The sequence below is a fragment of the Bradysia coprophila genome, unplaced genomic scaffold (assembly GCF_014529535.1).
Source record: "Bradysia coprophila strain Holo2 unplaced genomic scaffold, BU_Bcop_v1 contig_151, whole genome shotgun sequence".
NCBI classification, from domain to species: Eukaryota; Metazoa; Arthropoda; class Insecta; order Diptera; family Sciaridae; genus Bradysia; species Bradysia coprophila.
Genome location: NW_023503423.1, coordinates 4,321,607 through 4,348,760, shown reverse-complemented (window position 1 = coordinate 4,348,760; position 27,154 = coordinate 4,321,607). Strand labels below are relative to the sequence as shown.

Here is a 27,154-nt window from a genome sequence, read left to right as displayed (position 1 = left end):
GGGATATTAACTAGTCCATTATTCCCAATATCATTTGATCAATACATTCCAAATTGAATGAAATTGAATGTAAACAATGGATCACGTCAACAAAAGAATTTGGAATTTATTTATTTTTACATTGGCAGTCATGAAATTTTCCTGAACGTTAAATCGCACCCGATCCGTTGCAAAATTTCAAATATTGAGCGGACTGACGGCGTGAATAGAAACGTGACTGAATAAGAAAAGTGTCTGGACTGAAAACGTTATCTCGCTCCACTCGGAACAACTATCGAAATTGTCTCAAATCACAAATTATCACATTATCACAAATGCAGGTTTAAACCTTATGTTGAAGTAGTAACAATTCAATTGTGATACATGCAATTTCCATTCTTTCTTATGTATCCACCATACAGAAAGAGTCCGATATCGTATCTCAACACTATAAAGACAAAATGTAGATAACAGTAATTATGATAACCGACCAGCCAGCGGCTGTAAATTTGGAGAGTTTAAATCGAGTTCAGTTTAGATTAACTTCGTTTCTGACCATTTGTTTAGATTTATTCTTCAATCAGCACTGATAACTGATTCCTACACTCGAGACGGTTTAGTCTTATCGTTTGTGTGCTTTTGTAAATATCTCCAAGACACTTCTTAAGTCATAAAAGAAATTGCAAAATGATGGACATAATTGAAATAATGCAAAGTGTCGCTGTGTTCACATGTGCTATTGTCGGATATATTTTGGTATTTCAAAAATCTGGAGCCAGGAAAGTGGGTCATTATTCACTTCCAGGTAAGTGAACCGAAAAATGGGAAACGCACGTACAATCTCACTGTCGTTGGATCAGATAAGTGTTTTTAAAAAATGAATCAAAATTGTGTAATTCTATTCAAATACGCAACGACTTTCATTAAGCCGGATTCGGTTTTATTCAGTTTTATCAAAGCATTTTTGTTTTGAAGATATGGATGGACAAGTGGATTTACAACTGACAAAATCGTCGTAATTAGTCTCGTAAAATGTTATTTTTTCCATTATTTGAACTTCCAAGTGCTCTGATAAAAGGTCTAACTTTATGTCACCCACAAAATTTTAAGTTGCAGCTACGTGTTGCTTAAAACATCTTACTGACCTCTGAAATTTTCTTCTTCACTCACTCATTTATCGGGTTAAAGTTCAATTAGATTTTTATCGCCGATTTTTCTGATATTTTTTTACTTGCGTGAGTAGTAACGAAACATTCAAAGATGCTCAAAGAGATCGAAAATAGAAATTTTCTTTCCAAATTTTTGTTGTTACATTTTTTGTGTACAATCGCAGAAGTCGTCACTTACAACGATACAGTCGGAGGCAGTGAAATTTCAGCATGAATTTACTTCAGCTGATCCACAAATCAAATTGCATCGCAGTATTGCTCTATGGCTGCAAAACTTGGAAAATGACATCGACAATCGAGACCAAAATACAAGTCTTCGTCAATCGATGCCTTAGAAGGATCCTGAGAATACGCTGGCCAGAAAAGATTTCAAACATCGACTTGTGGAACCAAACCAAATTCGAGAAAATGAAAGTGATGATCAAATGTCGGAAGTGGAATTAGAGCGACCACACAAACCAACGCCCTGCGGGAAGCATCGCGAAAACAGGACTGGAACCCACAGGGAACGAGAAAAAAGGGCAGGCCCAAAAACACGTGGAAACGAACAGTCGTCGACGAAGCGAGGAAAGCCGGGAAACAATGGACGGGAGTCATGGCGCTCGTACCAAACCGAATTCGATGGCGACAATTTGAAGACTTTCTATGCTCCCTCGAGGAGTAAGTACTCAGATGATCATGATGATCTACAAGTAGAATCAAAGCTGTTTATACGGTTAAAGCTGCATAAAACCATATAAACTGTTTTGATTCTGTGTGCGGAACAGCTGGAAACAGCTGAAGTAAATTCATGCTGAAATTTTACTGCCGCTAATTGTCAGTCGTTTTGGAATCATACACAAAGACCTGCTCCACTTCTAACTATTTACTTATTAATCTACTTATTTTGAGCACTTGGAGTCAAAACCAAATTTTTGAATTTTTTCTTTAACCCATAGTCACACTGGTCACTCAATTCTAGTGACATCGGAACCCCGGAAATGTCATTTTTCGCTTTTTAGCAACTACCACTAACTCACCTATGGAAGTTTTTTTGATAGTGGTTTCGACGCCTGAGGCTCAATACCTCGTCCAGCATATTGTAGCCCATCCCGAAAAAATGGGTCGAAAATTCAATTTTCTAAAGAATCCCTCTGAGCTTTGTTCATCAGACTAATAATTAAGAATTCGGACAGGATATCAAAGAGTGGTTCCAAAGAGAAAATTGTGTGGTAGAATTTTCCAGAGCCGGCTTGTTACAATTGTTTTTCTTAATGGTTTGTAAAGTCGTAAAGAACTCGTAACATTGCTCATTTAAGGTTGGACTACGTTCATCAAAAAATTCTGGGCCGAACGTCAACTCCGAGCCAAACAAAATGATTACAAATTCAATGAGCTGTCGGACTTTAATTACTTTAGAAGTGAAAACATTAAAATAGCAACGGATCACCGCAACAGTGACAGTCAATTGGTAATGCAAGAAAAAAAAACTTAAATTCCATCATTCTCTGGAATAGAGTATCAATTACAGGTGTATGGAAGCGACCAGGAAGGAAACTCACTCTTTATAAAACTGACGAAACGCAATGAAGGAGACACTGAAATTTGGCTTATTTTACGTCTACAAAATGGATCAGTTTATACGTTACCGGGTATGGTAAACGTATCCCAAGCACCATGCGTCAGAATTAACATAAAATTACCTTTTAAGATCATCCGAACACGAAAAGCGTTTCCTCATCTCCACTGTTCGAGGCCGAAGGCCTACGAATCGAAAATCTTATTCCTTTCAAATCACTGCGAATCACGTTTAATGGCTTGCTACGGTCAAGTGTCCGACGCGAATGGTCTACTGACTACGACGACGATGAATTGCGATTCGTTAAATTCAATTTTATGTGAGAGAGAACCTAGATTCTGATCCACTGGTCTGTCAATAAAATAAAATTTCGCGTTCTTGCAGTTGGTCAGCCTCAAATCCCCCACAGCATTATCCAAACGATTGGAGCCTGAATTTGAGATCCACATCCTTGGCAACTGAACCGTGGAGAAGTGGCGATTGGTTAAACTATCTGTAACGACCTCTCCATTCTTTTCTTTAAATGAAAAATATTTCAATTCCTCTATATGCTATCAGATCTACTCCAGACTTCGGCGGCTACGATCAGTTCGGCTCGCTGCTCGGTCAAGTCTTTATCGATGACCGAAATCTAATGTTCAGAACTGAGTCCTACGAAATGCAATCCTATGAACTCAATCTTCCCGGTGCACGTCAACGAAGGTGCTTGCCATTCTACTCGGAAAATCAACGGCGCTACGCTTACATTTATGGTGTATGCCAGGATGGAACTGTGTTTGTTGTTGGGGCTAGCAGTTACGAAGAGTCAATGACACAGTTGAGAAATGATTTAAGATTGAGATTGAGCAAAAATTGAAATTTGTCTGTCGATAGTCTACCGTTCGGTTACATTCGGACGGCAAATGGTAAAGAGCATTCGATCAGCTGGACTAACTTTCGGTTGATTCATTTGGCCGAAGATCCCAACCTAATAGCACCAAAAGCAATGACCTTCCAATTCAAAGCCAACAGAAAGATGTACTCGGCAACTGTTCACTTTCTGAAAACGCAATCGGTGCCGATTGATGGTCAAAAACCGGTTCCTTGGATAGCCAATCTAATTCCGGTCGAAATTGGTAGGGGCGTTGCCAGTTTTAGCAACGAGAGTTTAACCTAATTTGTACTTTTCATTTAGGTCTGAACGGTGACCAAGGAAAGGGAACCGCTGTCCTATGGTATGCTAACCCATCCAACAATTTACCAACAGTACAGGACAATTCAAACAAATATTTTCTAACGGCAACGGAGACCAAACCTGACACTACACTTACACACATGTTTACCGATAATGAAGCCAGAAGCGTTCTGATTTCAGGTGGTAAAGGTGCCTCACTAGCACTTCTATCGTCGATCCAACCATCTGAAGTAAGTAAGGAGTTTGTGGTTCCGCAAGGTTTTATTGTTAGCGTCAGTGCATTCAATCTACAAGTGGCACGCAACGCCAATCTGGCCAACTTAATCAAAGGCATTAAAGATGTAGCTTATGGTATTGTGGACGGAACGTTGCAGGATCATTGTGAGAGGTCAGTTCGACAAGCATTTTTTACCAACAAAATTAGAACAAAGAAAATCCTTCAGGGCGATCGCAGAATTCCAATCAACTTCATTGGAGAACGACATAATCGATGCGGTCGCAAAGTCCTTTAACCAACTCACTCTTAGCAACCAAGATATACGATTCGCCGTTCGGTCATCTGCAATCGGAGAAGATTCCGATGATGCATCGTCGGCTGGTCAGAATGAAACTTTCTTGGGTCTTCGGAATTTAGACGAAGTTCTCTTAAGCATCAAAAAATGTTGGGCGTCACTGTTCACCTACCAGAGTGTTGAGTACCGTCGTCAACACGTTCAACCGGTTGACTCGAAAATGGCTGTTGTCGTTCAAGTCATGGTGCCATCAGATTGCGCAGGTGTTCTATTTACACGTCATCCAGCTAGTGGTGATCCCAGCAAGATTATGATAACTGCCAACTATGGATTAGGAGAAACCGTAGTAAGCGGAGCCGTAGATCCAGATACGTTTATAGTTTATAGGAAATACAAAGCGAATAGTCTTGAGATACTGGAGAAGAACATCGGCAGTAAGAAACACTACCTACACATGTCCACATCGTCACAGGGTATACTTAATATCACCTCACGGTAGAATGTGCCATTGAATTAACGAACCTTTTATATAAATGCAACGATTAGGAAACACCGTCGAGGAGCAAACAAAATCTCCAACGGAGCAGAGTCAATCATGTCTGAGCGATCAACAGATTTTGAAGTTGTCTACGATTGGCGTGTTACTCGAGAAACTTTATGGAAATGCAAGAGATATTGAATGGGCAGTGCACAAGGTATAAGGAGTCATAGTTGTAACTGAAAAAATCGACGACCCGAATGACACGAACCTGATATGATAATGTGTAACCTGACCAGAAATCTGACAGGTTACCTGAAAATTGGTGTGAACATTTCAGGTAACCTGGATCCCGACAAGTTTGAATGAAATCAGGTCTGGATCTGGTCAGCTTGTTTTCCTAAAATTATCCTGACCTGAACTGTTCTGAGCTTTAACTAGAAAGTCAATTCAGTCGTCATCTCCAACATTTCCCCAACTATTTTCTTTCCAGGATACGATCTATCTGCTTCAGTCCCGGCCAATCACAACTCTCCACGCGTACAGTAACTGGGAACTTTTGCACGAATTAGACACACCCATCATGAGTGCTGATGATTACACGTCGTTTGCAAATGTAGGTGAAGTCTTTCCGGAAATTTTGACGCCATTGACTCTGACAACAGTAGCTACTATCCTGAACAAATCCACCTCCGAATTGATAATCAAGGAAAAAGACTTCTATGGCGGACTGTTCAGTTGCGGATTTGTGTTTTCAGGCTTCCGGGTGACTATTGATATTTTCAAGGTGAGTTCATCGATAAGTTAGATGGATTTACGCTCCCATTCAAATTCTCAAATGTCACTACTCAGTGCTTCATGCCAGTGGTCCGTGAAAGCCTTTCAATTCAAGATAAAATGCAAGCTGTTTCAGTGTGTGGTCATGAGTTCGTTACGCCAGAAATTCACCGGGTAGCAAAACATCGAAACGGAATTGCTACTGCCACTCAAAAATTAGATCAAATGCTTGATATTGTGAAGGTTGGTAAATCATTCATCTGTCGCATTCTTGATCTCATTCGTGTCGTGTAGGGAATTTGGAAGAATAAGAAAATATTGAAAATCGTCAAGAATTTCGGCACTTCATCCAAAGACCGGTACTCGAAGCAAAATCTGGCCGACTTCAAAGAGTACACAGCGGAAGCGTTTAACGGAGTGATTGCATTCGAAATCGACGATGAGGATCATTTGGGGCTGATTTTTGGGACACATGGAAGTCTATCCATGGTAAGCGTTTTCTATCAGCTGATTTCGATGTTGTTCTTGGCAGAAGGGACTGAAGGTAAAAGTGCATCTTCGAGGCCTTCGAGGACAATATTCGATAAAATTTTGCTGTTTCTGCAGAGTTGACGAATGAGCATTACGCCGATATTGGCCTATTGTTGGGATACATCCCCGTAGAATCAGCAGAGGTGCCGCGATTGCTGAAGGAAATAGCTAATGAAATCTACTTACGTGGAAAGTCTGAGGAATTTGAGACGGTTGCGCCGATAGATGGAATGCAATGGTTAGAAACCCATTGTGTCAGTGCATTCCAATTGACCAAGGACTTTCTTCAAAAACATGGACATCGATCATTGAAGGAGGTACAGTTTTGTGATGGGACTTGGTCTAACAATAATTCATATTTTCCCTCCCTTTACATCTCTCATTTCAGTTTGACTTGGCATCAAAGACGTGGGAAATGCAACCCGAGCAAATCATTGAAATGCTCCAAGCGACGTCTCGAAGTTCAAGGGCAATACTCCTGGATAAAAAACAAAAGGCTGACCTGACAAAAGATCAAATAATTCGGCAGCTGAAAGTGCCCAAGAAGAATTTCACCCGAAAGATTCTCTCCCATCTGCTTCCACTCTGCATCTCTTCCGTCCAAAATCGAGAAACATCAAAAAGTGTGCTCATCGCTTACATCCACGAAATGCGAAAAGCCTACCATCATCTGGCCGGTCTTATGTTCGCCGAAGGTCTTTTACCGAATAAGGAATTAATATTTTACATGACACGGTACGAATTGTCCGACCTTCTCCGACCATCATGCACCCACAAATACAGTATCATCAACAAAGCCATGCGTCGCATGAAACTCTTTCCGGTGTGGAATACTAGCCGATACGAAGAAGTGAACAGAGGCCTTATCCGACCCATCAATGACACGGATAACACAAATTATGATGGTTTGACAAAGGTCACAGGCACACCGGTCTGCGATGGAGTGATAACGGCACGAGCCTGCGTTTTGAAGGATTTCAGTGAAGTGCACAAAATTCGTGCGGGTGATATTTTAGTGACTCATAGCACGGACATTGGATGGAGTCCGTATTTTCCTGTTTTGGGTGGTGTGGTCACTGAACTTGGCGGTCTCATCTCTCACGGTTTGTGATATGATCAAAGCTAAATGATTTTTTAATGATTTTTTTGGGTTACACACAACACAGGCGCAGTTGTTGCGCGAGAATATGGTTTGCCTTGTGTGGTTGGAGCTGCTGGAGCTACCACAATTCTGAAATTTGGCGATATTGTTACATTAAATGCTGGCAAAGGATTCATTGCAAAGGTTGAAAATACCGAAGACGCAGAAGGAGTGAAACAATGAGAATGTTTTGTATGTCTGGACAATCTCGAATTTCGCCCCACTTTTGTTGAATTAAAAACTTTGAAAATGTTTTTTCCTATTTGTTCATGACTAACCGGGGGAAATTTTTGCCAAAAATAAAGGACTTGCGTCACATTTACCCTTTAAGGGTTTTTTGACTGATAGTGTAAACAACTGATTCAAAAAACTTGGCATCCAGAAATAAGTCACTTTTTTCATTTTAAGGAAGATGCCAAGTGGAAGATGTTGAGGATGCCAAGCCGAATCATCTCCCACAGATGCACCTTCCTTACAATCAAACAGTGACTTATTTCTGATAACCAATTTTTTGAATGAGTTGTTGACACTATCGCCATAATTTGCCATTTGTGACGCATTTTTAGCCCCGTACGAAGTACAAAGGGGCTTATAGGATTACGATGCCATGTGTAATTGATGGAATTCGAAGCAGACGGTAAGGGCAAAGTGTTTGCCTATGTTCATAGATGACGAATCTGCAATAAAAATTTTGTCTGTCCGTCTGTCCGTCTGTCACGTCGATATCTTGAGTAAATCAAATCCGATTTCAATTTTTTTTCCCTGAAAGATAGTCGAAATAGTGAGGCTAAGTTCGAAGATGGGCATATTCGGGTCGGCCCTTCGTGAGTTAGGGCCACCTAAGTGATTTAAGGTCTTTTGGTGGCAAAATAAACGATGGAAATGTAAATGACACGGCAAATGATAGGTATTGTCAATACCAATCCAGGAAAAAAAAGTTTTTTAAAATTGGGTGAGTGGACCGTGAGTTAGGGCCTTAGAAGTGAAATGCTACTAGGGCCCTATGTGTATTTTACATAGAACTCGAGTAAATTTCATCCGTTTTTCGTAATTTTTGTTTCATTTGGAAGATAATCGAACACCGAATAGAATGTTGTTGAAAAAAAATTAAATTTGGGTCCTTGGACTAAGGCCACTACTAGGGCCCTATGTGTATTTTACATATAACTCGAACAAATTTCATCCGTTTTTCGTAATTTTTGTTTGATTTGGAAGGTAATCGAATGCCGAATAGAATGTTGTTGAAAAAAAAATTAAATTTGGGTCCTTGGCCTAAGGCCGCTACTAGGGCCCTATGTGTATTTCACATATAACTCGAGTAAATTTCATCCGTTTTTCGTAATTTTTGTTTCATTTGGAAGGTAATCAAAGGCCGAATAGACTGTAGTTGAAAAAAAAAATTAAATTTGGGTCCTCGGACTGAGGCCGATACTAGGCCTTTCAAAAAAATAAAATTTTAGGGCGATTTGAAATTTTTGTTTCATTTGAAAGGAACGTCGTACGGGGCTTCGTAATTGCGCTATGCGCAATTTGTAAGATGTACATATTACATAATAATTTTACTTTAACTACATTAACCGGCGCAATAGGCTTACGGTCAAAGTAGGGTGACAGACGCACTAGGGTCACGTACGCAATAGATATACGGGTTTGCACGGGGCTCAGTCGCAGCAAACGCTCCGACTGTTCTGATGGCTCGTTTTGCGTGTCAAAACTGTGAGCGTCACTCCAACCGCTCCAACCGATATCAGTTCTTTTGTAAGTGTATAATGTTACATTATGCTACATTATGTAGCTCCTTAATATTGTATACATACTGAAGCTACGCGGATCATTTGTTAAAGATTTCTTTTTTATGAATATAAATGAAATGAAATGATAAAGGGACTTGCGTCACATATCCACTGTAAGTGGGTTTTCGGCGATTTGCGGATACTAAAAACTCGTACTTATCCCGTATCCAACTAATAAAGTAAAAACATGCCGCAAATCTGTTGAAGAATGATCACACCAACTAGACTACATCTTCCGAAACAGGTTGTGTGTGTTCACTTTGCGAAGCGCAAGACCACCAGAGAACCCATATAAGAGCATATACAGACAGTGTGTACAAGAAAAACCAACTTGGCAACAAGAAAAATGGTTTGCGTTTGAAGTGTCACTCCGTATACCACAATATTATACCCACCTTATATACCCGATATACCCGTAACATTTCTCTCGGTAACGAGAAAAAAAAACATTTAGCATTTGACATTTGGTGGAGAAGTATAAATTGCAAATTGTGAAAATTGTTTTTAAAACACGTTTTTGCATTGCAAAATGACTTCACGACGGTAAGTTAGTAGTAGTAGTAGTTCGTTCGACACTATCACTCAATGTTTGGTCACTGCATTGACCCATTTTGCGAACATATTTGTGAAAGTTTTTTTCTTTATTTCCTTTATTCTGTGACTGCTGCACCCATCTATATAGAGACCCGATCATTATAATATGCAACTGCGAATATAGACCGCATATGCCAAGGTTTTCATTTGGTCTAATTGATAAATGTTGGCAAAAAGTAATTTCCAGAGGTGTAAACACTTCCCGTTCTTTACCTTCTTGTTTCAAATTTCACTGACAGAGTGCGATAATCATTTTCCTAACTGCTTTTCCGTGTTCAAAAGTTCGACTAATCAATTCACTTTTGCCTCGACTTTTGCATCAATCCGACAAAGAGAATCAAATTTCATTTTTTGTTTCTTTTTTCCCTTAATTTGTTTATTACAACCTATCTGCTGTTTTAACGTTCATGTCCCATTTTTCGCAGGTGGTTCCATCCATCCATATCCGGACAAGATGCTGAAACCCTTCTACTCGATCGTGGCTTCGATGGATCATTCCTTGCCCGATTGTCGTCGTCCAGTCCGGGTGCATTCACACTGTCAGTGCGACGCGGCCAAGAGGTGACCCACATTAAGATCCAGAACAACGGCGACTTTTTCGACTTGTACGGTGGCGAAAAGTTCGCAACGTTGTCGGAACTGGTGCAATACTACATGGAAAATGGGGGACAATTGAAGGAGAAAAATGGTCAGATCATTGAATTGAAGCAGCCACTGATCTGTGCTGAACCGACGACCGAACGGTGAGTTCAATATTGTTGATTGGGATAGGATTTGGGACGTCGTTTAATAAAGTTACTGCGGGGCATGACATCATTTTGATAATTTCGATTCGTTGAAATTTGTCATTGCAAAGTACGAATTGATAAGACATTTCCGACAAGTTCTTATATGTAGTTACCTACAATCACATTGAGCTGGTAATGGTAAAGGTGAAAAGGGATCAGTGAATTTTCTCCATTCAGAGTCTCAATGTTGGCACAAGCGTTTAGACGTTCCTATACATACCGACGAGGTCTGTTTGTGGTTTTTTCGCTAATAAATTTGTGTTTTTTCTATTTAAAAAAAAATGGGATAGTTGAAGCTTCTTGACGTTGCACTGGAACGGTTCCAGAGTAATATAGTCGGGTGCGAGTTGTCCCTTCGCTCATATTGAATGTGAAAAGCAATTTTATGGTTGATTATCGTAGGTGGGTCGGCCACGAACTCGAATCGCAATGTTGTCAAGCTGGAATCGGCCTGGTCTGGGCCAGGGAGCTGCCGTTAGCTAAAACTTCTTTCGGCTCTATAAAATTGAATTTTGATCCGAATTGAGTGGGAAAAAAATCCTGTGTTCCTTGAAGCTTTCAACATACGAGAAAAATATAAGTGATTGAAAATGTATGCAGGTGGCGCTGTAATTCAAGATGGCGCCCATCAATACAAAAAAGTGTGCAAATCTGGAAAATCCGAGAAATGCTTTTTTTTAAAAGTAATTAACGTTTTTTATTTTTAACATAAAATAGACACCATTCGGAATATTTTCGCCCATGGAACGATGTCAAAAATATTTCATTTTATATTTTTAAATAAATTTTCAAAAATCAAAATTTCATAGAGCGAAAAGAAGTGTTAGGCAACGTCGGCTCCCTAGACCAAACCAAGCCGATCCCAGCTTGCCAACATCGCGATTCGAGTTACTGGTCGATCCAACTACGATAATCAACCATAAAATCGCTTTTCACATTCAATATGAGAGAAACGGCTTTTTTGGACAACTCGCACCCGACTAATAAGTCGTTATCGGCGATGTAAAATTTTACCAAACTGTTGCTGAACAAATTCGTGCTACTAATTAAAATTCGCAAAGTGGAAAGCCGATAAAATACCAAACGAATTACAAACAACCTAACCATTCGTCGAAATTGATAATTTAAAAAGCCGCACGTTTTTCATAATCAAACATGTGCAGACGGTTGAATTATTCATTGACCGAGAAAGATGCTAATGTTTTAATGTCTTAGTCCACAGCACTGCTACTAGCGTAGCAGTGCTGTGCGTAGTCACTTTTTTCAATTAAAATTTTGAATATTTTTTCGTTAATTTAATTTAACGAAAACATCAGCTCTTCCGTGTGAAACTGGTTTAGAACACGTCCAGCAATAATTCGTCAGCATTCGCTAGCGAATCCTTGACAGTTTTAACAAGGTTTCTCCCAAACGTAACTTTCAAACGTAACCTCAGATTATTTTCGTTGTGTTTTATTTAACCCAAAATTTTATGTCAAAAAGGAGCTGCCATTTGAGTACTAAATTTAAAATCCTGTGTAAAAAAGAGAACGAACAATAGGTAAAATCTTTCGTTCAAATGACATTATTTTTATCGTGGATGGCATTTCAAACGGCCTCGAAGATGATCTATATCGCAAACATAGGTAGAGGGAAGAGAGAGATGGATGTTGAACTTTGACAGTTTTCAACAAAAAACAGTTGGAGCGCGCACAGTAAACACAGTTAACCAGTAAACTTTACGTTCACAGTGAACTTCACCGGGCATTACTGTACGCACTCTTGGTTTACGCGCCCTTAAAAACCTGTTATGGATCTATAAATATCAGGCAGAAAACTTGTCACTTTTAAAATATAAAAACATTTCCTTCCATTCCAGATGGTTCCACGGCAATCTTTCCGGCAAAGAAGCCGAAAAACTGATCCTAGAACGCGGTAAAAATGGTTCCTTTCTAGTTCGCGAATCGCAATCGAAACCCGGCGATTTTGTTCTATCCGTGCGCACCGACGACAAAGTAACCCACGTCATGATCCGCTGGCAGGACAGTAAATACGATGTGGGCGGTGGCGAGAAATTTACCACTCTGTGCGAACTGATCGAACATTACAAACGCAATCCAATGGTGGAAACGTGCGGAACGGTTGTGCATTTACGGCAACCGTTTAACGCCACTCGAATCACTGCGGCTGGTATTAATGCGCGGGTGGAACAGTTACAGAAGGAGAATGGTGGACATTGCTATGGCAAGGTGAGTTTAAACGAAATTATTTTTGTTTGTTTTTCTTTTCAATTTAATGAATTCGCTGATGCCGGAAGTCTCATTTGGTAATCATGTTAGTTACTTCCTGTCGTGTTCATGTGACCTAGCAGCATTCGTTTCTTGTCGATTAGATTAGGTGCAAATTGCAGCAATAACGACGAACGATTCATTTGAATTTCAATCGTTTTTTTAGCTCGTCGAGCGTAAAAATATCAACTGTGAAACGATATTTTACTCAAGCGTGTCAGCGACAGTTAATGATCTATGGCAGCTGTTGAAATGAAAGGCGAAAGGGTAGACAATATTGATCCTAAAAATTATTAGATTCTCAGCCATCAACAATCTTGGCTGAAATAGGCGATAGCTTTAAGTCAATGAAGGCTCTTCTCTTCAATGTAAAGTCTAAGAATTCAGAGAAATTTGTTATTGCCTTCCCTCTCAATTTGTTACATTTTCGACTCTCAAAGTTGGCTTCATAAATCATTCGAACACAAGGGCACAATGACTCACATACTTCGTAGGATCTAGCTTATTTTGTTCATATACTTCGTACGCGATAAGTTCGTGATGAAATTGCAATTATGCCTAAAAAAGGCTCCGGTCTGGTTATACCAATACGAAATGTTCAACTGAAACATATTTCGTAAACTCCTTAGGTAGTGAAGTTATCAAGAAGGAAGGCTTCACCATGTCTTTGGGTCTGCCATCGAGTGTACCCAAACTTTTTTCGAATTTTCATTATCTTCTTCTTCTTCTTCTTCTTTTTCAGCCTGTTTCTATCCACTGCTGGATGTAGGCCTCTCCAACTTCTTTCCATTTCGTACGATCCATTGCCATTTGCTGCCAGTTTGTACCTGCAATATTCTTAATTCCGTTTGTCCATCTCTCTGGTGGTCTACCTATAGCTCGTCTTTTATATGGTCGCCAGTTCATGATCTTTTTGGTCCAACGTTCGTCTGTCCTTTTTGCAATATGTCCCGCCCAGCTCCATTTCAGAGATGCTATTCTTTCCATGACATCAACGACCCTGGTTTGTTGTCGAATCCATTGATTCGTCATTCTGTTTCTGAGTGTTATTCCAAGCCTACTCCGTTCCATGGCTCTTTGTGTCACTCTCAATTTATCTTCGGATGCTTTCCGTTAACGTTAACGTTAACGTTTCCGCTCCATAAGTGAGCACTGGAAGGACACAAGTGTCGAAAACTGCGTTTCAGACTATTATTCATTTTGCTTTTGAAAACGAGTCTGAGTTTTCCGAACGCTGCCCCCCATGCAAGACCAATCCTACGTCTTATTTCTGCAGTTTGATTGTCCAGACCTAACTTCAGTTTATGTTCTAGATATACATAGCTGTCGACTCGTTCAATGACAGTGTCACCAATTTTGATTTCTCTATCGTCCCCGATGTTGGTCATGACTTTTGTTTTCGATAAGTTCATCTTGAGGCCAACTTTGCTTGCCTCTTCACTTAACTGTTGTAGCATAAGCTGAGCCTGACCTAGATTCGCTGCTATCGGTACAATGTCATCAGCGAAGCGGAGATTGCTCAGGTACTCTCCATTTATCTTTATTCCCATTTTACTCCAGTTTAACTTCCTAAAAACACTCTGCAGAATCGCCGTGAATAATTTCGGTGAAATGGTGTCACCCTGCCTTACACCTCGGCCAATTCTGAATTTCTCCGTGCTCTTATGAAGTTTTATACATGAAGTAGCATTTTTGTACACATATCGAATTGTGTTGGAGTACCTTGAGTCTACTCTACATTCGTCTAATGCGTCCAATATCGACCATGTTTCCACTGAATCGAAAGCTTTTTCGAAGTCTATGAATAGCAAGACTATGTCGATGTTGTATTCACGACACTTCTCAATAAGCGTTCTCATCACCTGCAAATGGTCGTTTGTGCTGAAACCAGATCTGAAAGCAGCTTGTTCAACAGGTTGGTAGAAGTCGAACTTGTTAGTGTTCCTCTTCGTAATGATTTTCATAAAAAACTTGTAGAGTGTTGACAAGAGACTTATGGGTCGATAGTTTTCCAGCTTTGTTATGTCTCCTTTTTTATGCAGCAATGTAATTACCGCATTTTCCCAGGCTCTGGTACTTCTTCCCATTGGAGACATTGATTAAACAAAGCCGTGATTGCCTTTAATAAGGAGTCTCCACCCAGTTTAATGGCTTCCACTGGAACACCATCTTCTCCGGGAGACTTTTTGTTTTTCATCTCGGCTACTGCGGCCTTGACTTCATCAACAGTTATGTCGGGCATATCCTCCGATCCCACGTTTCTTATTATTGGTCTATCTTCGGTTTCTTCCGTTGGACTCTGTCTTGCTGAAGAAAACAAATTCTCATAAAATTCTGTTGCAATATTTAATATCGCATTTCGATCCGTTTGGATCGTTCCTGTTTTGTCTCGTAATTTGAAGATTTCTTTTTTGGCGTTTGTCATTTTTCTCCGTAGGACTTTCATATTGCAGTTAGCTTCAATTATGTTTTGAGCCAATTGGACATTATATTTTCTTTCATCTGATCTCCTTGCTCTGTTGATACTTTTAGACAGGTTCCGGTATTCCACCGAATCTCGTCCTCCGTTTTTTACCAACTCTGCTCTGCTTGCGATCAGGTCTAATGTTTCTCTGCTGAGTTTTGATTCTTTCCCTTGGACGGATTTGCATTTGGATTTCATGAAACCCATTATTGTATCGACGATTTTGGTATTCAATTCGTCCAATGTTTCACATTGATTGTTGACGTTATCTAATTCGGCAGTCATTTTCGCAGCAAATTCTTCATTTTGTGTGTAAAGCCTTTGTACGTCAATCCTTTCACTTTTTTGAACTAGTTGTGATCTTTGAAATCTGGTATTTAACGTGACTCTTGCACGAACCATTCGGTGATCACTACCGGTTGAAAAATTGTTTAGGACCGTAACGTTCTTAACGGTTGACTTACAGCCAGTTATGATGTAATCGATCTCATTTTTCGTTACACCATCTGCACTAGCCCAAGTCCATTTCCGTTGAGGCTTTCCGGCAAAAAATGAATTCATTGCTGTAGGAAGTTGAGTAGAGTATTTCCACGCTCATTTCTTTGGTCGTTGCTAAAACTACCAATAGAAACTTCGGAGTCTTCTTCTCGTTTTCCCAGCTTCGCATTGAAATCACTGATTAGATATTGGTAATGTGAAGGGTTTTCGTCCAGAGCTTTCTCGACATCTTCATAGAATCTTTCTACTTTTCCGTCATCATGGGTGGTCATAAAATGGGTCATATGAGAAGCTATGCTATCACACAATCGAAACGTTAGTTCGTTCGGATATTGTCAATACATGAAGAGGTAGTCTCATGGCTTCGTCAGAACTAAGCATTTTAGTCGAAGATGAACAAATTTAATTCAAATTTGGCTGATTGATTCCAGGGTGGATTTTGGGAAGAATTCGAATCTCTACAACAACAAGAATGTCGTCACACATTCTCTCGGCGTGAAGGTCAAAAAATGGAAAATCGAAACAAGAATCGCTACAAAAACATTCTTCCATGTGAGTAGACTGCACGCGCCTGTTACTTTATCACCCAACTAAACTAACAAAAAATTTCCCTTCCATTCAGTCGATCACACCCGCGTCAAATTGAAAGATGTCGACCCGTCGGTGCCGGGCTCCGAATACATAAACGCCAATTACATTCGCCAACCCACCGAAACCGATCAATGTGATATGACATCGTCGTCGGAAAATCTATCCGTTCAGTCATGTCTTGCGTGTGCGGCCGCCCAGCAACAGAAATCATGCCAGAATTGTCAAATTTTGAACAAAATTTGCGTGCAATGTGCCATGAAATCGGCCACAATACCATCGAGCACATGCAGTCAATGCAACCGTAAAACCGATTCGGCCAAACACAAACGCAGCGAGTCGATATCGTCGCGGGCCTTTAACATGGCCGGTAAACGGGACGAAAAGGATATGTTCAAGACGTACATTGCATCGCAAGGCTGTTTGCCGATTATGATTGCCGACTTTTGGAATATGATCTGGCAGGAGAATACGCGTGTGATTGTTATGACTACCAAAGAATTGGAACGTGGCAAAAATAAATGCGCCAAATATTGGCCGGATCAGGGCCAGACGAAAGAATGGGGCGCTGCTAAGGTGACATGTCTGAGTGAAAGTTCCACCAATGATTACACGTTGCGTGAGTTTCTGTTCTCGTGGAAAAATAACGAAGAACGACGCATCTATCAGTACCACTTCCAAGTGTGGCCCGATCATGGTGTTCCCAGTGATCCCGGTTCGTATTCAACATTAACATTGAAATGGTCTTCGATGACATTTAATCGATAATTTTGTTAGGATGTGTGCTGAACTTCTTGCATGACGTCAATGCCAGACAGGATCAAATTATGGTCGACGGTGTGACACCGGTAATGATTGATTGAGTGGATTGGACCAGTTATTTGTTCATGTTTTCGCTTTATCCATAGGGACCGATATGCGTTCACTGCTCCGCTGGCATCGGACGTACCGGCACGTTCATCGTCATCGACATGATTATCGATCAAATCATTCGCGAAGGTTTGGACACTGAAATCGACATTCAGCGCACCATTCAGATGGTCCGATCGCAACGATCCGGTATGGTGCAAACAGAAGCCCAGTACAAGTTCGTTTACTATGCGGTTCAGCATTACATCCAAACGCTGTTCCAAGTGAAACGAGCCGAACAGCAGTGCATCCAAACGGGACGGGAATATTCTAATATCAAGTAGGTCGATTCGGTCAATTCGTTAATTGTATTTCGTTGAGCTGCGTCTAAGTGTTTCTTTCAATCCAAAAATCACATTTTGCATGAACGTCGTTGAAGGGAGGGAGGGAAGACGATTTTTTTTTTAAACTAAATCAATGGAGCTGTGATGTGATGTAGGCACTCTTTGAGTCGAAAATTAATTTGTTTTTTTTGTTCATCTAATTGTGTTGCACTGGTGCACATACTACGAAAAAAGAAGAAAGAAGAAAATATTCCAATTACGCTCTCCATGTGCATGTTTTAACCCTCCTCCTCACACTATTTTGTCGTGTTTGTGTAATTAGCAACTCGTATTTTAGATATTCAGGCGATGTTAATGATTTGCAAAGATCACCACTTCCTGCATCTATGTCAAGTCTAAGTCTAAATAAAAGCAATGATACCGTTGTAGTCAATAGTAAAGCATTCAATAAGACGAGGTTTGTTGTGTCGACTACTTTTGTTGTGGCCAATTTGCGACTGAAAATCAATTTTTTTGTCTTAACATTTCAACAGGTCTCCGTCGGAACCTCAAGTACAACCAATATCATCTAGCCGTGTTAACGAGTTCACACCAACATGTAAGTCGCAGACGGGGGTGACTGTAGCAAGACCATTGAACTAATCGAACCTTTGTTGTTGTTACCATTCAGTGTACGAAAACATTCCCAAAGATGCAGCACGACCTCCACCACCGACACCACCGAGAAAACCGGCTGCATGACATATGTTTGATCACACCATGCATTTTTAGACGAACGAAAAACCAATTACTTTAACTCGCTCAGCATGCCACACAGATATATCGACAAATTCGTTCGTACAACGCACGGTCAGTTTACTCACAAATAATTCAAATCGATTTTATGGGATGCATTCATAGTTTATTCACTGAACGGGGAATGAAGGGGGTGCCTAATTATTGTTTGGCGAAGGAAAACAAAAAAAAAACAAAAATTCTGGAAATCAATTCCGAGTTACGCAGTCGATGTAAAGTGATGGAATCTGTCGAAATTGCAGGATGAAGCGGGGTCAGCCGAATGATGAATTTATTTTTGAAAATCTGTCATGGGAGACGTTTTGTTTTGTAAATTTTCAAGTTGTATAATGCGCTGATCCTGTTGTTTTAAGATGTTTGTTTCGAGCTCTGTGAAAATGACTAAACAATTGTCGTTCATAGACTGCATTGGAATGGGCAGAGTGATTTGCGTCGTACTATGAATCCGTTCGTCAGAGATTGTGCACATAAGATTCTTAAAATTGTAAAATGTTTATCTAGTATTAGTGTTCTCGTAAATAATTTTTAAGTTACAAACTTCTAATAAACTGTTGATCATTTACTTCCATCCGTGCCAATTCTTTGTTATGTAAAAGAAGCCAATTTTCTTTAATTTGAGAAGAAATAATCCGGAGCCTTTCATCGCAATTTTACGTGCAAATTGGTTGGAAAACAAAAGAGTTTGGTATTCTTCAGGGTCAGAAGGAAGATGAAGAAGACTATAGTCCCTTGGTTGGTTAACATCTCGTCATGAGGAGATTTTTCTGTCCTTCTGCACGAATTCAGTTCCAGATTACAGCTAGGTGAAAATTCGCTCAATTTTTTCATTCCTCAAAATAGGAACTGAAACTCGGAGAGAGGTGACATTTCTACACGTAGTGTAGTTAATAAGGACCAAAAAAGGCCGAACATTTACAGATCGGGTAGAGACATACCAGTGATTGGATATTGTTTGGGATGTAAAAAAATGAGGTTTTGGAAGGGTAGCCCAAAAATCCCCTCCATACTTCCCCCCCTTTCAGCCCTTCAAACTTCAAATGCAGAGGCTTCTTGTATGAATTATTGTGAAGCGACGAATGAGCGTACAACATTGAGTGGGTACTCAAATGAAAGCTAAAAGATCAAAGTTTTTTTCTCTACAAAAAAATTTCCAGAATTTTCCGATTTCCTTGCAGTTTTTCCAACTTTTCTTAAAAACAAAGTTTTAAATTTGAGGTTAAAGTTAAATATTTTTTGAAATTAGTTCACAACAATATTTTTTTCTTCGCTATTATCGTTTAGCATCCCATTACCAAACTTTTTACAAACAAAAAGTATTTTGATGTTCCGCAATTGAAGCAGTTATCGTAAATTTTCATCAAAAATTGGTACCCTTTTTGTATGGCAAATTTTTTTCGTCACTTTTTATTTTTTTTATACAGGTGTGATAGTTGTTGGGTAGGCTCAGAGTGCCTCAAAAACGAAAGAAAACCAGTTTTTAGATTTTCAAAAATGATTCCGGTCTCGAATTCGGCTAAAATATTGAAATTTTCCACCCTCGGCGAACTTTGTCGAACACTACAAACAGCAAAATCGACTCATACACCATAAGATTACCCCTATCACAATGCTTTCAAACGATACCAAACACTCCATATTAAATTTAAAAAAAATTATGACTTAGCATGTGAAATATGTGGTGGGACCCCATTTCTTGCAAATTTTGAAATATGTGAGAGCTGATACATCCACTACAATAAAATAGAATTTGAAATGTTCAAGTGTCCAAATTTCATCACATATGCATCCAAACCTCACAAGACTTGAAAGTACATAAAATTACCTTTCGAATGACATCCCACACGACCATGTACGTTTCGTGTACCTCGAGAAACGTCTGTAAGAACAGTGTAAGTTCTCAGTCTTTATCGGTTGAAAACTTCAACTGCACATATTTCAGTGTGGTTGACATTTGAACCCAATAAGTCCCTATTCGGCTCAATAGGGACATGTGATTACCTTTCTAATGACACCACAAACTATCCTGTACGGTTCGTGTAAGTGAAGAAATTTTTGTAAGAAAAGTGCCAGTTTTCGGTTTTTGATGACCGCTTACCAGCCACACAAGCTTCGAAGAATTTTTTGAAAATGGTTCTAGTTTCTAGGGTCGTTTCTAAGTATATAAAGAGTTCCACTAGAAAATGCGTCCGATTTCGGTAGGGTGTTTTTCAAAAGAATCCCTCTATTATCACCTGGGACGAAATTATCATCTAAACCAATATTATCGTCCAGTACAGATATTGTGCCGATAGTTAAATAGTAATCGCACTTACTACCAAGGTAAATATACATACTGCAGGTAACGCAAATCCTCAGGGAATAGCAAGAAATAGCAAGTTCCGGGTGAATATAAGATTTGTTATGTTGCATCCGTAACGTTTGGCGCGATAATGTTGTTGGAAGTGTGTTGTATAGTATTGAGTTTTGGCATGTGTTGCAACCTAACAAAGTAAATTTGACTTGTTTCCAACATTATAAAAACTATATTCACCCGAAAGTATGGCTTCGTGTGTTCTTGCGGATTTGCGTTACCTTCAGTGTTTATATACTTTGCTTACTACTCCGTTTAGCTCTACGTTTACTTCATAATGATGGAAAGTGAGAGGAGCGAAGTCTTAAGTAATTAAGAACGTCAATAATAATAGAACAATAAATCAACAATAAAGGAGTGACTCAATCTCATGATGAATTGTTTTTCCGTTTCAGGATAATGCATTAATTTTGTTGTTTTCGTTATTTAGAATAAAAATTTTGCAGTGAAGTGAAGTGAATAATGTCTAAGAAAGAGGAGGTAGGACTTCGTATCAACCCCGAGAAATGCGAGCTGTTAATCCGAGATCCAAACAAAGTCGAATTGAACGATGTACCAACGCTTCAAGTGGGCAAACTAAACATCAAAGTAGTGGAGAAAATGAAATACTTGGGCACATACATAACCAGCAATCTAAACCGGCCTTTGGTAGTACGCGACAGAATCAAAATGGCATATAAAATTACGCATTCACTTCTGCCGTTCTTACGCTTGCACAAACTTCCAATGAACTTAATAACGAAAATATACAATACCGTTATCGCACCAGTAGCTATATATGGATTGAAAGCATCAACGATGACACGCCGAAACAGAATCTCGCTTACAAATATGGAACGTCAGATACTACGAATTATGTCCGATACGTCGAGTGACAAGCCATCCAGCACGCAACCAAAAATAATGCTACAAAATAAAACGATAGTCAAAAGGGTGATAGTTCAACGAATACGCTACCACCGGCACATTGAACGAAGACCACACGATCATATTCTTAAAGTCGCGAGACGCTTTCGAATCAATAGCAAGTACAAAGTGGGTCGGCCGTGTTTCATATGGGAAGACACATTACTTAAAGAAGCAGCAAAATCGGGAACCACCGATCTGTTACCAAATGTGGGAGACGACGAATTCGATATGAAAGCTGTAGAACAGGCCATATACGACGGCAATATATCCGAAGAAGAAGAAGAATAATACCACAAGTTTGTATCGTTATAATCTGTTATTAAATTCTTAACAGCTAAACCTGAGTATTCAAGAAAGGTGAATCTCACAAGGAGATCTTAAATAAAGACAATTAATATGAACCATTCTCAGAGCAAACGCACGATAGTCATCATAGATGAAAGGTGAATCTCTCAGAGAGACCGGAAACTCGTCACTAATGTGATAGATGGTGAATCTCCCACGGAGATCGGAATAGCAACAACAAACTAAACATAAATGTCGTAGTTAGTCGAACTGTACACCAGCTGAGGGTCAGTTCTTTGTGTGTTTGTCCATTTTCCACATACCTGGTTGGCCTAGCGTAATCTAGGAGGCATAGCGAATGGAATACATCGCTCGCTGGGTATAGTGAAGTCGGAGTCGGAGTCGGACTCAATCTCATGATGAGTGCTAGTTTTCGAAACAATTCACAAAAGGAAAATTACTTTGATTCGGATGAAAAATTCGACTTTCCAAAGAAGGAAAATAACTCGGATGAAAATATTATTAACCAGGACAATATTATCGTTTGTTGGACGATAATGTCGTCTAAAAAATGATAATACCTGACGATATTAACCGCGTAGAAATGCCCAGTCACCGAAACTCGAACCATGCAATTATAACTCGATTGCTTTGAAGAGTAATAGATTGAATTTAGTTCAGGGTGCAGCAGTAAAGATTAATCTCCAAACAGGTCATTTTTAGGCTCAACCTAAAATTGACCTGTTTGAAGATTAAACTTTGATTACGTGTTCTGCTGATGAGCACAAGGTGGTGTCACAACAGACTTGGAAATTTCGTTCAATATTACTGATAAAACTTCGTTGAGCCCAAAGTGTCTGGTTATGAGAAACTTTCCTTGACAACACTCTTTCCTCAGCTTCAAGTGAAGGGACAGACATTTATCGATGACAGTGATTACAATCAAGATTACAACCCACACAGTTTTTGTTTTAACCTTCAGTCCATCGATAGAATATTGAGGCTTAATTTGTGCATTGCAAAATCACATCACTTTTAACACACTTTAACAGTCGATGGTCCCGCCAACGCTAACAGGAGTGAAACGCCATTTTAAAAGACACCAACGATTCCTTTATCAAAACTAAAAATGGTTTCACATAACAACAAAACTAAGCCTTCAGGCTGGCCTCATACAGCTTGTCCGCCAGCACCGTAATTTCATCGTGCAATTCCAAATGTTTCACCAAATTCACCGGAAGCACACTTTCTCCGTAATATGCTCCCGATATTGCACCAGCCATCGAAGCAATCGTATCGGTATCCCCGCCCAGCGAAATCGCGTACTCAATAGCTCGTCGCAACGGATTCTCGCTGTCGATACCGTTTATCGCTTTCTGTGCCCTCAGAAAACAGTAGATGGACGTTGGTACGGAATATAGAGCCGACACATCATTGCCCAGCACATTCACTACATCCGCATCTGATGGTTCGCTGTTCATTGTTAAAAAGCGTGAGACTGCTTCGAGTTGTTTCGTAAATGGGCGAGGGTCGTCTAATCCGAGGCTGTTCGGTTGGAATTAATAAGAAAAATTTGCTTTCATTAGATGGACAAAAGTCGGAATCGGTTCGATAAGTTGATTGCCACAAGCGGTTCGTTGATTAATTCAAAAATGGAACTTTCAGCCATCAATCCAACTCTACGACCGATTCCTAACCAATGCAATTGACAACAAATTACCCTTCCTCGTCCACTTCGATCGCTTTCATTTTGTCAATTAGATTTGAAACGAAATCCTGAGTATTCAACGGATGTTCGGGATCCATGAGCAATGCTGCATGTACAGCCAATGCCTGCAACACTGTTCCGTCGATACCTTGCTTATGAGTATGTGTAATCACAGCCGATTGCTTTGCCATTTCCACGACTTCGTCTGATGTTTTTTTGTGACAGAACAACGCAACGGGATTGACTCTCATTGCACCACCGTTACCATACGATCCAGTTCCTTGCAAGATTTCACAATGAAATTACCGAGACGAAATTATCGTAAATTTCTCTATGCCTACCTCCGAACTGCTCGCTTGCCGGTTGCAATGGATCCACAAATTTACTCTTCCTTAATTTACCGAACACGTTAATGACCGCCCCGCCATATCCTCGCCGAGAATCGGTAAAGTATTCCTTGACAAACCGGACAGCCAGTTGTTTCTGATCAATTTTACCATGTTCAATGAGTACATTTGCTACGCATATTGACATTGCTGTGTCGTCTGTGTAGGGCTGTGCCGGCGCTGAAGTTATTGCCAAAATTAAAGGTCACTCGTCCAATCATCCAAATGAAACCACATTTTACCTGTGAAATAGGGTCCTTCCAATTTGTCGAAATATTTCTTCAAAATTAATCGTTCCCCAGCATCGCAGGTATTTTCTCCTTCGTACAGGCTACCGCAACAGTCACCAGCTAGAGCTCCTAGCATAGAACCGCGGAATTTTGATGCCAGCATTGCGCTCGTTAATAATCGCATATTTGGTAGCAATTCCGTTTACTGTGTCAAATCGCCGGTGTGTGAAAGTGTTTATTCTTCGGAACACAGCTGATCAGCTGATAACACCAATTAACATCAGATTTAAATGTGTGATGTGTGTGTTGTTGAAGTAGACCATTCACAATCAATGTTGACACAAAGTTTGCAGCCTCATTCACAATAGCACAGAAAAGTTTCCGGACAAAAAGAGCTTTTGAGTAAATTTCGAGGTGGCAGCATTTGTACACCCAATATATCCGTCTATATTCAAATGTTCACGCATAGATACAGGATATTTTGGAAGCCGTTTGCCTTCAAGTGCCTCTATGATGTGGCTATTTAAGTCATAAAATCTCGCATAAAATACGGTGAAAAATCACTGACAAAAGTGCCAGGAAAACTGGTTAAAAATGACTATTGAATTTCAAAGTTTGAAAATTAGAGGCAAAACCGAATCTTTTACTTTCTTCGAAGCTTATTTTTCAAACTCTTTGGAAATCACATCAAAAATCAAGTTTTCCAGAAAATTCCTCCAATCGTCCTAAATGGACTGAATTACTGGACCCAATCCTGTTACTTGGCCTCTAACCGAAATAAATTTAAAATCATTCTAGACTCACTTTCCCGTTCATAGATTTTTTAAATGTTGTTCAACGTAAGACTCGGAACAGGTCACGTATGCCTTGATCTGAACCTGAAATTCAAGTCGACCTAACAATCTCTGAGTCTGAACTGACCTGAATTTGTCTGAAATGCGAAAATCAATAGAAGTTCAGGTAAGTCACTTCAGGCTTCAGGTAAACCTGCAAAAAATCCCAGATATACCTGAAATCCGACATGATTTATCTCTTGATGTAAAATTTTTTAATTCAGGGTCAGTTCCAATCAGATTCAGATAATATGAATATCTGGTTTCAGGGCAGCTGTTCCGAGCCTTAGTTCAACGAATACGTCTTTATCAATTGAGCCTTCCTTGTCAATACGTCAATCAGCTTTGTGCGAATGGTCTAAAAGATGGGGTATCACAGAGGAACATTTAACGTATGCACAGAACTCCCAATGGGCCAGAGATTTACGAAATGCAGACTGAATTAGGAGAATAGTTTGAGTGATCAGCAGAGCATGCAGGTTTTTTTTTTTTTTTTTTTTTTTTTTTTTTTTTACATGCAAGCACAAACACAAGGGATATATCCCTTTGATGTTGATGGTTCACATCAACACGGTCTAGCCTAAATAATTGGGGGAAATGCTCGGTAATGGGAATTAATATTATTCTTGAAAAGTTGAGGATTACATACGGGGGGGAAGACATGAGCCGGAAGACTATTCCACAAACGAATCGCAACTGAGAAGAAAGTTCCCTTGAACTTTGCCGTGCGGCAAAATCCAGAAGCGACAACATGGGGATGTGCTCGTGCTGATTGCCTAGTGACAAGAGTCGAATTGTGGATAGGCGGGATCAGCGTCGATATCTCCGATGAACATTCACCGTAATAGTATCTGTAGAACAACGAAATAGCACCAACGATGCGCCGATGTTCGAGAGTGTCAATTGGATTTGTAACGCTTTCGTCACCGATCAATCGGATAGCTCTCCTTTGAAGTCTTTCGAGAAGATCCAACGTTGAGGGTGGAGCACCGACCCAGAGATGAGAGTTGAATTCAACTAGAGGCCTTACATAAGCTTTGTATATAGTCACAAGCTCTGTGGACGAGAAGAATCTTTTGCATCTCCTGAGAAATCCCAATCTCTTTGCCGCTGCCTTCGTCACACTCACTACGTGTTCATTCCACAGCATCTTGCTGGTAACATTCGTTCCGAGCAATCTTAGACTTGAAGTGTCTTCAAATTCGTCGGTCATGGTGGGCAGAGCCGTCGTCATCTCAGTCCTCTTGTGGGAGAACCGACATTTTTGAGTCTTGCCTAAATTCAGCTCAACTCTGTTAGCTCGGACCCACTCCTTAAGAACACCAATGTCGGAACTCAATGTCTCTACCATACCTTTGCGAGCCTCATCTACATCCTCTTTCTTCGGCACTTTATCGAACTTATACGAGTGGTGTAGCGTGCTGTCATCAGCAAATCCATGAATGGGATTGGATGTAGCGTTCAAAAGGTCATTGATGTAAATCAGAAACAAGATTGGTGAAAGAACCGAACCTTGGGGGACTCCTGCATTTATCTCCAGCCTATCGGAAGTAGCTCCATCAAATACAACTTGGATCTTTCGACTCTTCAAAAAACTCTCGATCCAGCAACACATCTCTGGACCCACTCCGAAAGCAGCTAATTTGCTGAGCAGGTTCCTATGCCAGACTCGATCAAAGGCTTTTGAGAAATCGAGAGCAATCGCTTGAGTCTCGCCAAACGAGTGAAGAGACTGACTCCACATCTGTGAAAGATATGCCATCATATCACCCGTTGAACGTTTCGATCTGAAACCATATTGCCTATCGTGTATGAGCCTGTTCGTCTCTAGGTAAAGCATTAAATTTTGCTTAATTACCTTTTCCATAACTTTTGCCAACACAGAAGTTATCGCAATCGGTCGATAGTCTTTCGGATCAGAGCGGTTTCCCTTCTTCTTGAAAACCGGCTGAATATTTGTCAGCTTCCAGTTAGCTGGGTAAACGCCCGAAGAGTAAGACAGATGAAAAAGTCGAGCGAGTGGCCGAGAAAGCACAGAGTTACAGTTCTTAAGAACCGTGGCGGGAATACCGTCAGGACCAGAGGACTTCTTCGTGTTGAGGCTTTTCATCACTCGGCTAATCACCCTATCTCTAAAGTAGATCCTTTTCATCC

At 40.1% G+C, this 27,154-nt stretch overlaps 4 protein-coding genes across 6 annotated transcripts; 3 read left to right on the top strand and 1 right to left on the bottom strand.

Moving 5' to 3' along the window:
* The first annotated feature begins 351 nt into the window (after positions 1–351).
* Positions 352–7,563, top strand: LOC119074535. The gene is made up of 16 exons (XM_037180702.1): positions 352–784; positions 2,447–2,598; positions 2,659–2,779; positions 2,839–3,025; positions 3,091–3,201; positions 3,265–3,522; positions 3,580–3,821; positions 3,881–4,268; positions 4,324–4,865; positions 4,939–5,087; positions 5,364–5,657; positions 5,723–5,890; positions 5,942–6,191; positions 6,254–6,495; positions 6,567–7,281; positions 7,345–7,563. The coding sequence occupies exons 1-16, from the start codon at positions 667–669 to the stop codon at positions 7,500–7,502; spliced, it is 4,095 nt and encodes a 1,364-aa protein (XP_037036597.1). The 5' UTR covers positions 352–666; the 3' UTR covers positions 7,503–7,563.
* Positions 7,564–9,429: 1,866 nt separating this feature from the next.
* On the top strand, positions 9,430–18,869 carry LOC119074536 (tyrosine-protein phosphatase corkscrew). 3 transcript variants are annotated; one of them, XR_005087207.1, is made up of 11 exons: positions 9,494–9,655; positions 10,132–10,449; positions 12,353–12,722; positions 16,155–16,275; positions 16,346–17,026; positions 17,089–17,159; positions 17,220–17,500; positions 17,842–17,961; positions 18,038–18,102; positions 18,175–18,353; positions 18,405–18,869. XR_005087207.1 is itself a non-coding variant. In XM_037180703.1 (10 exons), the coding sequence occupies exons 1-10, from the start codon at positions 9,642–9,644 to the stop codon at positions 18,243–18,245; spliced, it is 2,112 nt and encodes a 703-aa protein (XP_037036598.1). In that variant the 5' UTR covers positions 9,494–9,641; the 3' UTR covers positions 18,246–18,865. The 3 variants fall into 3 exon arrangements, 2 of the variants coding, with proteins under 2 accessions (XP_037036600.1, XP_037036598.1); XM_037180703.1 differs by having other exon boundaries at positions 18,175–18,865; XM_037180705.1 differs by lacking the exon at positions 17,842–17,961 and having other exon boundaries at positions 9,430–9,655; positions 18,175–18,865.
* A 2,242-nt stretch (positions 18,870–21,111) lies between these two features.
* On the top strand, positions 21,112–21,846 carry LOC119074981. Its single transcript, XM_037181384.1, has one exon. It carries the CDS (start codon positions 21,112–21,114, stop codon positions 21,844–21,846), a length of 735 nt encoding a protein of 244 aa, XP_037037279.1.
* Positions 21,847–22,933: 1,087 nt separating this feature from the next.
* On the bottom strand, positions 22,934–24,466 carry LOC119074534 (ADP-ribose glycohydrolase ARH3-like). The gene is made up of 4 exons (XM_037180701.1): positions 24,180–24,466; positions 23,893–24,117; positions 23,564–23,831; positions 22,934–23,388 (listed from the first exon to the last, which is right to left on the bottom strand). Exons 1-4 carry the CDS (start codon positions 24,349–24,351, stop codon positions 22,995–22,997), a joined length of 1,059 nt encoding a protein of 352 aa, XP_037036596.1. The 5' UTR covers positions 24,352–24,466; the 3' UTR covers positions 22,934–22,994.
* Between the last annotated feature and the right edge of the window lie 2,688 nt (positions 24,467–27,154).